This window comes from Thunnus albacares, chromosome 21 (assembly GCF_914725855.1).
Source record: "Thunnus albacares chromosome 21, fThuAlb1.1, whole genome shotgun sequence".
NCBI lineage: Eukaryota > Metazoa > Chordata > Actinopteri > Scombriformes > Scombridae > Thunnus > Thunnus albacares.
The window spans coordinates 10,112,921-10,123,915 of record NC_058126.1 but is presented as its reverse complement, the minus strand read 5'-3'; the positions used below and the strand labels follow the sequence as shown (position 1 = coordinate 10,123,915).

General features: G+C 39.2%; 1 protein-coding gene across 1 annotated transcript; it reads left to right on the top strand.

Annotated features, from left to right (window-relative positions):
• The first annotated feature begins 4,276 nt into the window (after positions 1 to 4,276).
• sox32 (SRY-box transcription factor 32) lies at positions 4,277 to 5,710 on the top strand. Its single transcript, XM_044339875.1, has 2 exons — positions 4,277 to 4,675; positions 4,859 to 5,710. The coding sequence occupies exons 1-2, from the start codon at positions 4,318 to 4,320 to the stop codon at positions 5,545 to 5,547; spliced, it is 1,047 nt and encodes a 348-aa protein (XP_044195810.1). The 5' UTR covers positions 4,277 to 4,317; the 3' UTR covers positions 5,548 to 5,710.
• The last annotated feature ends 5,285 nt before the right edge of the window (positions 5,711 to 10,995 follow it).

Genomic DNA, 10,995 nt, shown 5'->3' with positions numbered 1-10,995 from the left:
ATAGACGAATGAAATACAATTAGAAAGCAGCGTGATTACACTTACAGGAAAAGGGAGTGTAGAGGTATTGGCTGTGTAGTGCACAATTGTCACAATTCATTGACATACTAATAATTTAAACAACACTGTAAAATGATGCAGGGCTGCAACTAATAATTATTTTCATTACTGATTAATTTGTCGATTGTTTTTACGATTAAAACGATTAAAAGTTGGCTTTCTTTCTAAAGTCCGTCAGACATAATAATAGTGAAAAGCCATTAAAATGACTTGACCTCTGTCATTTTTTTTAACTTCTTCATTCAATTAATTGACGTTATCTGTATTTTTGGTAGTCGTGTTCTCAGTTGTACTGTAATTAATGATGCCTGTTTGAACTTTTGTATCCAATAAATAAAGTTTAATAGTTCTGTCGTGTCTTTACAGTACTTCTTTGGTCCAACTAACAATCCAAAAGACACAAATATCCAATTGATGATTATATAAAACAGAGAAAATGATCAAATCATCACATTTTCAGAAGCCAGAAATAGCAAATTTGGCATTTTTGCTCACTAAATGACTCAAATGATTCATTAATTGTGAAAGCTGCTATTAATTTTCTGTCAATCGACTAATCGACAGACTGTTTCAGCTGCTCCTGTGCTGCATCGTGCATAGTGTCCCACCTTAACTTTTAGTTTGAGCTGTGTTTGAAGTCTGGCTGAGCCTGCAGTGTTATCTCTGCTCTGAGGTGGGGGCATTATTGTGTTCTGCTAATGAGGCTACATTAAGCCTGTCTACACCAGGGGGCATGTAATCCTCTCAGCTGGCCTGACGTAGGGCCGGGCAGGGCGCTGTTTACACGGGGAGTGTGGAGGCTAGCACTCAGGACCCCGAGCCTAAAGTCTACAGTTGAATCTGCTCAAACATGTGATTAAATGTGGAGGAGGAGGTGCAGGGAGGCGGGGGGGTGCAGGGAGGTCACAGACCCCTGCATAGAATGGTGTCTGAGTCCTGACAGAGTGTATCTTGGTGCTGGCCTGCTGTGCCCATACAATACAACACAATGCAATATAGTCCCTTGCTGCAGAGATCATGGTCACCTGAGACAACAGTATTATATCCCCTTCACACCTTCAGCTATGAAACAATGCAGCTGTTTATGAATGAGTCACTGTAAGGAAAGTCAGTGGGATGGCACTGCAGCGGCTGGAATACAGTGCTTCATTACCAGGGGTCCAGACACGGGCCTCCTTCTTTTGCACTCCTGTAGTTTTCTTCATCTTTTCCCCCCAAAGGAGAAAGTCCTGCACCAAATATCCAAATATCCAGAAGAGAAGAAGCAGTGTGTTCAGTAGTTTTTGTGAGCGACATCTTCCAATCCGCACCTAGAAACTGGCAGCTTCTGTCTCAGGTGGTCCATCACAACTGCAAACCATCCTTTGCATCTACATAACGTATCAGACCATGAATAGAAGCTCCGATTTCATCCCACATCCAAACCCCAGACATCATCCAGAATCCACAGCCTTCAGTAAATCCACTCAGGTTGTCTCTTCATGAGGTGCTCCTTGCTCTACCTGTGCCAGCTTGGTCATCACTGATCCAAAAGGCAGGAAGGAGAGGAGTGTCCCATATATGAGTTCTGTCCAATACAATGGCACATTGTGATCAGAAAGCCACTGAGAACAATCCCTATTCAAAAAGCATAGTGCCCATTCAGCTGCTGCTTGTTTGGCGATGAGACAATGTAATGATACCCTACTGTCACCTCACAGATTAGGATTCATTAATAGAGGCAGAATAAAGGACAAATGACAGTTTTTTGAAATAAAAATAACACAGCTAATGTATACTTGGTGATTTTATGCGCAAAAAGGTTAATGTCATGGTTAACAATACAATATCCACACTTTACATTCAAGATATCGAACCCCCCCCCCCCCCCTTTCCCCGACATTGTCTAATATTTAGCCGACTCAATTCACAGAGAAGGTCAGCCGAAACTAACGTTATTGTATTCACGCTGCGCCGTTCAAGCTAATTGATTAAATCCATTAGCGCTTTTCCACAGCGCATTGGAGCGTGCGTCCCGATTAACACCGCGGATGTGGATTCAACCTCTAATTCTGACAACCTGTGAGAAAACACAGGACAAACAACCCCCCTCCCTCCCCTCCCCAACCAAATACTAACAAATTTATTTGGATGAATAATTCTGCTTTTAATATTGTCTAAAAAAAAAATCTCAACTTCTTAAGACTTCATTGATTTTTTTTCTCACTCTTTTAAATGTTATCTTCCTCTCGCAGCCACAGGACGCTTTATCAGTGTCCACCTGGACTGCTGAAGGGTTTAGATGTCAAAGGGAGATGAGGGCCACAGTTTAAAGAACATGCTCTAATCACTTCTGTTACTGAATTTGCCAGTGACACAGTATTGATGCAGCTTTTTTTGATTAAAGCTCCATTAGGCCTGATTTACTTATTTCTTATCTTATTCCTTTATTTACTTAAGTCCAAATCTCCCTGAAGCAACAATATTCTCCTAATACTAAAATGTGCATGAGTTTTAATGACTTTCAAGTGACTTTATGGTCTTAAAACAATGTTTTCTGCACCAGCTTCCCTCCTGTATTATCACTCTCTGCTTTAATACACAGTATTTACAATTTAAAGAGGTTGCATAAGTGACTCGTCTGCCGGGACAAAGCAGTGCAGGTGCAGGTATTATAGGCCGGTCAGTCCGTGTATTGCAGACTCAACGTTGCCGCTGTCAACATAATGACATCTATTGTTTGTTTAATGTTTGTTGTCAGCGCCAAAGAAAGATATTCATTGAAACCATACAGAGGAGGCGAACACCTGTTAAAGTGATGCCTGAAGAGAAGTGAATATTACATATAATTCTTCATTTTAATACGTTTTAACTCCAGATCTGTGATGTTATTTTACTTTCAGCTTCATTATAATGTCATTACAGGGCGACTCTATCGTCTCTATCTGTTTAATAATCCCATAATCTCTCATAAACAGGTGATTTAGTGCTCAGAGGTGATATTTTTGCACTGCATGCCATTTTTTAAAAACTTCCTAGAACTAACACATTCCTTTAAAATAACTAATTGCTCTACGTGCTCAATAATGAGTCATAATATGCTTTAATTTATTTATGATAATCTTTATTCTGGAAAATGTGTTGAATTATTTTCAGATAAGACATGCAATTTGGAAAAAGTAATAAAGAGAAGTGCTCAAGAGATATAAATCATAGTCTTAAAGAGAGCAGGACTGCAGGAATCCTCGCAGATAGTTTCTGTGAGTCTGTATCTCTGACCTCAATACACTTTTGTCTCTTTGATTTAACGCCAAAGTCCGCTCTGCTGTTTCCTTTTTGGTTCGTTGGTGAATTTTTCCTCATTTTTAAAATCCAAATTGGTGCATACAAGAAGGAAAAGTTAACTTTTTTTTGTTTTTTGATGTCCTTAAGTGAGCTCATCACGCCCAGCTTTGCACAGATCTATCAGTTTTGTGTCGGGCAAATATTTGTGCGCCGTAATCGTGTAATAAACACGCCTTGATCATGTTTGTTTCAGTCCTGTAAAATGCACTTTGATAGAGACAGTGGATGGCCGATAAGAGCCGAGACCCACAATGTAATTAGTAACCAGCCCTGCCTCCTGGAAACTTTGATGTTCACCTATCAATACCCTGCCTTTCAAGACCTATTGATTAGATTCCATCTCTGTCTTAAAGTTGTAATTTGATTTTCCTAATATGGTTTTAATAAGAGTTTCAAGAGGGAAACCAGATTTAGACTGCGGTATAGCCTAATACACGATATACAATATATAAGCTGTCAAAAAAAAGGTTTTCTGAAATAATAAATGAGGTAAAATATGATCTTGATATGTTGCAAACAAACACAAGATATAAAACGTTCACATAAATATATTATAAGATGTTACTTTCATCTTTTTACTTAATATGAATCAGCTGTATTTGTGTTATATATTCATATCACCATAAATAGGAAATCATGTAAAAACACTGACTTTGGGTTTACTCAACACCACATCCTTAATGGATAAATCTGATCTCAAGGGGTTTGTGTAATGTGGAGATTAAATGATGCGTTTTTATTGGCTGTGTAGGCTATAAGAATCTAGTTGTGAGGTTTATTAGACTGAAGTTTCGTGAGGTCGTTGATTGGGGCGTCAGATGGGCCTATCACCGACCCGAGAAAACACCTGGAATTCACACCTTAAATCCACTCCTCCTGGCCTCCTATTGGCGGAGCTGCTGCATATATCCGTCACTCTGCATCACCAGGAGGATGACTGCGGCCTGCAGCAGAGCCGAAACATCACCATCACCATCTGTAGCCATGCGTTTCAGCCACCAGCCCGCTGCTTTCCAGCTTTGCGCAAACGGCGCCATGTTCGAGAGCGAAGACTCGAGCTCCGTCGACGGGGAGCAGATGACCGAGGTGCGCTCCCCGAGTTCAGGGCCCTCCAGCCCGCTGTCCGTGAACTCGGACTCCAGTTGCACCAGCCCCGAGGCCAGGTCCGCCTCGACGCAGCAGAGGGTCAGGAGGCCCCTGAACGCCTTCATCATCTGGACCAAAGAGGAGCGCAGGCGCCTGGCGCAGCTCAACCCAGACCTGGAGAACACAGACCTGAGCAAAATACTCGGTAAGACTTTAAATGTTATTAATACGTGGTTGCTTAAGTTGTAACAAAATAAGAAATGTTAAATGTTTATAGTTCTCATATAGCAGGGTCAACAGTGGCATAAAATTGCTGAATATGGTTCACATTTAAGTTTTTACTAAACCAACGTGTATGCAGATAATTAACCCTACTGTGTCCCTGCAGGAAAGACCTGGAAGGCCATGTCCCTGGCTGAAAAGCGTCCATACATGCAGGAGGCCGAGCGCCTGAGGGTCCAGCACACCATCGACTATCCAAACTACAAGTACAGGCCCCGCAGGAGGAAGCAGTTAAAGAAGAGCTCCAAACCCCAGGGTGCAGAGGCTCCGGCTGCTCTCTCTTCACTCTGCAGCTCGGGCTTCACGGTGCCCTACAACCTCACCCACCTGCTCCAGAACCAGCAGCACACCTTCCCAAACACACCTGCTTTCCCAAACTCGCCAGCTAACTTTGCCCCTTTGCACAGCGGCTACCCAAACACTCCCGTTTTCCCAGACACAGCAGCAGCAGATGCTTTCTCAAATAAGCCTGTGATGTACTCAAACCCGCCTGCGTACCCTGCAGAGCCTCATCTGTATTTTGGGGGTCAGCACGGGCACATGCAGTACGGGTTCTCCAGTTCTGCAGCTCCACATGTGGAGCAGGGGGAGTCCAGGTTTTTCGGGGGCCCACTGTGCCCTGCTGGGCCCTCCCTGGAGTTTTACCTAGAGCAGGTCCAGCTGGACATGCTGTACGATCTGGACCGCAGCGAGTTCGAACAGTACCTGGGTCCGAGCCCTCACAGGCCTGAGTCAGTGGATCTCAGCAGCTACCATCAGCAGAGCAGCCACAGAGAGGGACGCTCACTGTCATAAAACAGCTAAAATGATGTATTTATTTAAATTATTTTCAGTGTATCACAAACACAAGTGCAATATTGTTCATTCGTGTATATTGTTAATTTTGTTTTTGACAAATTTTGTTCTTTAATGACTGTTTCATGTAATTATAATGCATCAATAAATAACTCTAATTCAAGTTCATGTCCTCATTTGCGTCTTTAAAAATGGCAAAAAAAACCCAAAAACTGTGAGATTTACAGACTAAACGACTAAAAAACCCACATTATTTTATTATAAACATACGTTCCAGTTAACAATTTTAAATATCTGTCACATTAAACAATGTTGGAGTTATATTACCCACCCTTTGGCAGAAGCCAAACTGTTGACACACTGTTTTTATCTCCATCCCCACGTCTTTCTTGGCTGACAGAGGGAAATAGGGTGGGCGCCAGGGGCATAAACTTCCCAACTTCCTGTTTCATTTTAAAACATTTCACAAAGGCTCTAAAAATATGCCCAAAAATCGACATATCTCCAAACTCATTTGACTTTGGCTGCCAAATGTTTACCCATTTAGGAGAATGTTTACTTCCCTGCCCCATATTTTCTGTGTCAGAGCCTCGAGGTTGAACTCTGTCCTGGACAGATATAAGACTGAAGCCCTCCAACTCATGTCAGGTGCTGTAAGGAATAAACCCCTTTAATGTTTTTTTTTTCTTCTCTTTGCATTTCTTAGTTCTTTTGGACACCAAAAACAAAAAAACTATTTTTTTTTTATAACATTTTGAGCCTCTACCAAATGGCTTAGATGGCCATTTACATCAAAAGTATAAAAATCTGCATAATCTGTCTTCATTAAAGTGAAATAAAAGTTTTTTTTAATTAAAGGATCTCTTTTTATGAACAAGAGCAATGTCTAAAACCGAATACATAAACCATTTTACAGATATAAGTGCAAAAAGGCACATAAATAAAATAACAATCAACTAATGTCCAGATAAAAATAACAAAACACCATATAATATATAATATGCACTCTAATCTTTGTAAAACTACATAGTTTTTGGTGCAAATGCACAACATTTTTTAGGGTGATGGATACTTTTCTTGTGGTTTTATTCAAACATTTGCTGAGTATTTCTTATTCACTTCAATGTGGAGTTGCAGCGCCCCCAGTGATCAGAATGAAAAGTGATCGGTGTCTACATTTGTTGCTATTGTTGTGCCTAAATTTTCCACTGAAAACTATTCATTTAACAAATACACAATGGAGTAACATCAGAAACTTTGTATTCCATTACAATATTCAGCCTTTGTAAAATTTCTCTAACAATACTATTCATTAATGAGCTTCTTGACAGATTAATTGAGTTTATTTTCCAAAAACTATTACATTTACATCACTCTGTTCATGTTAAAAAAAATATGATTCCCTTTGAACACCTCGTCACAAACAGGCCACATGCCGAAAGTGATTTTTCCTGTAATCTTCCTGAAAATGTCTTTTTGTAAATGTCTTTATTGTTCTCTTGGGGATTTTTTAGGGCTTAACATACCTCGACCGAGTGCCAGAGATACTCGAGCAGGTGGAGTTAAGTACAACAACATATCCCAACTTAAAAATGTGCTCTTCCAAACAGTAGAGAAGTCACCCTACATCCCGGGGAAATGAGTCTGCACGTGGGAAACATTCTGAATCAGTGATGGAAATCAGATCTTAAAGTGTTGGTAGGAAATGGATTAGCACAGAGGCTGAAGGAAGGATGACCTTGCTTGGAGGAGAGAGCAGAAGAGCTGATTAGGAAAGTGAAGACCTGCTGCAATCCAACACTACCTGAATGAGCGGAAGAAATCTGACGTCAGTTCAATTCCCAAGACGATATTGCAAAACACTGCGATGTGAAACGCAGAAATGTGCTGCGGTGCAAAACATTAATTGTGAAACAATACGAAAACATATCTGATTCATCGACTCTCAGCTGGTATTTTATCTTTTTTAGTGAGCTGAACAGAAAACTTTTAGTTCAAGTTGTTTTTCTCAAACTTCAGGCCCCTCAGCAACAATTAATGGCCAGTTGCAGGAACTTCCTGAAGGAAAAACAACTGGATGATATCAGCGCTTCAGGTGAAAATATGATCAACAATAAACAGCAGTGGAAACGGCAGCTGGACGAACCAGATATCTTTGTTACGTTTATGAGACTCAGGCTTTTTCAAATATTTACAAGGCTGTGTTTTAACAGACTTCTGGTTTATTAAATGATATAAAAACAACTGAAAGTGAAAGCAGAAGAAGCAAGATGATGAGCGGATTATTTCCTTTTTTAAGAGTTGACATTTTGTTATGTTGTGATTTAATTAGGTGAAGTTAAAACCTATGAAATATGTCAGGATTTCCTCTTTTAACAACTTTTAATTTAGCATTACTACTGGCTCCATTTCCCCCATATTTCCCATTATCTACATACAGAACTACATATTCTCAGGTTGTGCTATTCTAAGTTGAATAAATGCACTATAATATGTCTTTCTTGTGTGATTTGTGTGGATTATGTAATCTATTTCCAGAGTTATTTTTGCAAGTATTCCAAGAACTGACCCTTATATCAGAAATCTGCTGGAAAGCTCACATGTTTGAGCTTATCGCCAGTTAAGAATGTGAGGAATCTCAACATCAAACATTCTTCAACCATAAAATACTTTCCTCGTTATAGATTAAATATGTAAATATGCCAACTCAGTGTGTCCAATATTGACATGAACCTTGCTGGAGTTTACATTCTAACTAAAAATAGGTTTGGGTTCATCTACTTGTAGCATTCTTGCGATTTTGTGAGCCATAATTAGATTTCTCTTGTCTTACCTCCTACGTGAAGGTCATCGATAGTTTCCTGTGCTGAGTGCAGTTTGGGTAAATTTGGGGCTGCTGTCTGCAGATAATGCTCATCCGAGTATTATCCTGCGGGAACGTCTGCCCTGTCTGGAGCAGAGGAGGAAACTCAAACAGGAAGAGCCCTGAAGTGAGATACTCGACAGTTTCTTATCCTAAAGAAACGATGAGCTAAAGAGAAGGTTGCATTGTTTCCCTCACTGCAACTGGAACATATATTTCTATCATTTTTAGGTGAGTGAGGGCTTATAAAAGGAAGGATTTCTGGTTGAATCAAATGTGTCAGTCTGCTCAAACCCTAATCAAGCACTAATTGGGCCTATCAGATTACTGTAACTTCATCAGTCCTGCTTCGGAGGTTCAGCAGCTTTATGTCTCACAGGTTTGCATCCTCAGCAGCTGTGTTACCCTAAATAGGAACCAGACTGGTGTTCACACAGACTATTAAAGGGTCAGTTCGCCCAAATGTGAACATAACTTCTCAGTTACCTCAAGTGGTGACTAGTTTTGATTTTATTTTTCCACATTTTGAGATACTGCTCTCTAAATTTTTCAAAAATGTAACAGCAGTATCTCTTTGCTGGCTACTCCGGATAATCTGCATCCATTTCTATGATCAGTTTTCATTATAACTTCAACCTACAGAAGAAATAGTTCCCTCAAAAGGTGTTTACTGTCACATTTGTCAATCCACAGTAACCAGGACTTTGTTTCTGGAAATACATGTTGAACTGAAATACATGTTGAACTTTTAAAGTGTAATATTTAATTGCTATGAGCACCAGTCGTAGCAGATCCTTTAAGTTCAAGTCATACAGCAAAGTAAAACTACTCAGTTACAAATAAAAAGTTCTGCATTCAGAATTTTACTGAAGTAAAAGTACACAAGTAGTAGCAAAATATATTTTAGGTATCAAAATTAGAAGCACTCATTATGCAGAATGACCCCTTTCAAGATATATATATATACATATATATATATATACATATATATATACATATATATATATATATATATATATATATATATATATATATATATATATATATATATATATATATATATATATATATATATATATATATATATATATATATATATAATTGTTGCATTAACATGTAAACAGTATTCTAATGTTATAGCTAGTCAAGGTGGAGCTCATTGTAACTGCTTTATACACTGCTGGCTGGTTTCATGTATAATAAAATGTAACATATTCTCTAAGATAGTTATGTTTTTGAGTGTAAAATCCTCAACTGCAATGTAAGTAACTATAGCTGCCGAATAAATGCAATGAAATAAAAAGAAAATTACACTTTTAGGACTCAATAATGGACAAAAATTACTTGGTAAAATGGAGATTTTTGCAGTATGTTCTGTACGTAAAATCTTAATCTTCAAATTGGCCAGTAACTCCAACTTTAAGGTAAATGTAGTGGAGTAAAAAGTACATTTCCCTCTGAAATAAAGTAGGGTAGAAGCATAAAGTTGCATAAGATGGAAATATTCAAGTAAAGCACAAGTACCTCAAAAACATACCTTAGTATCATATACATGAGTAAATGCATTTAGTTATGTTCCACCACTGGTGAGCAATACTCACCTAAACACATAAAACCATCTGCATGGCTGGAGGTTAGCAGTGAGAAATGGGTTTCTTTTGTAATTTGGGGTGAACTGACCCTTTAATGACTTTATCTCTTCTGCTGTCTTAACTCAAATGCCAACAGAGAAGGAGGAGGTTTCACTCTAATGTCGAGAAAGCGACAAGAAAACAACTGTCTGTAGTTAAAATATGACCTCAGTCACGTTTTCCAGACATGGGACAGTCGCTGACCGCCAGACAGACGATTACTGTAACAGCGTCCGACAGACATGCTGAATAGAATAGAGCAGCTGGGTGTGGCCCTGTGACCTGCTGGGCAGATTCAGTACTCTGTCAACAAACACACGCCTGTCAACAAACACTTAGAGGATGATTAACACAATCCTCAACCTGGCCAGAAGTGTGTGTGTTTGTGAAATATACAGTCTGTTATGATATTTATACATATTACGATGATTCATAATGATACATGTTGGTATTTTAACATCAGATCATCAGATTGAAATGTGGCGTGTTTGTTTAACGTCATTCCTACCACATAATTTTGTGTGGAAATAACGTCACACCTTCTTCCGCAGTGTCTCCTGTTGCTTTATGACTCAGTCTATGAGTATGTCCATGAGGTTGTCTGCAATGTGTGTGTGTGTGTGTGTGTATGTGTGTGTGTATGATTAAATGATCATTCCAGATACAGTGTGCACACAGAACGGAAACAAATCAAACTGTGCGCGTCCACCTGGCTGAGACGCACCTATCTGAGCTATTTCAGGATATAATTGCATTTTAATATTCCGTCTAAGTGCATTTCCTTTATTGTTTTCATTACCGATATTTGACCACGCTTTTCACTGGAATAAAACAACATTTATTTTACGATGAAATATCCGGTAAAGTTTCCACAGCTGTTGAATGTATCTGTAGTTTGTTATCATACTGTATATTCATAGTGCATTGTGTGTGTGTGCGTGTGTGCAAAGAGGT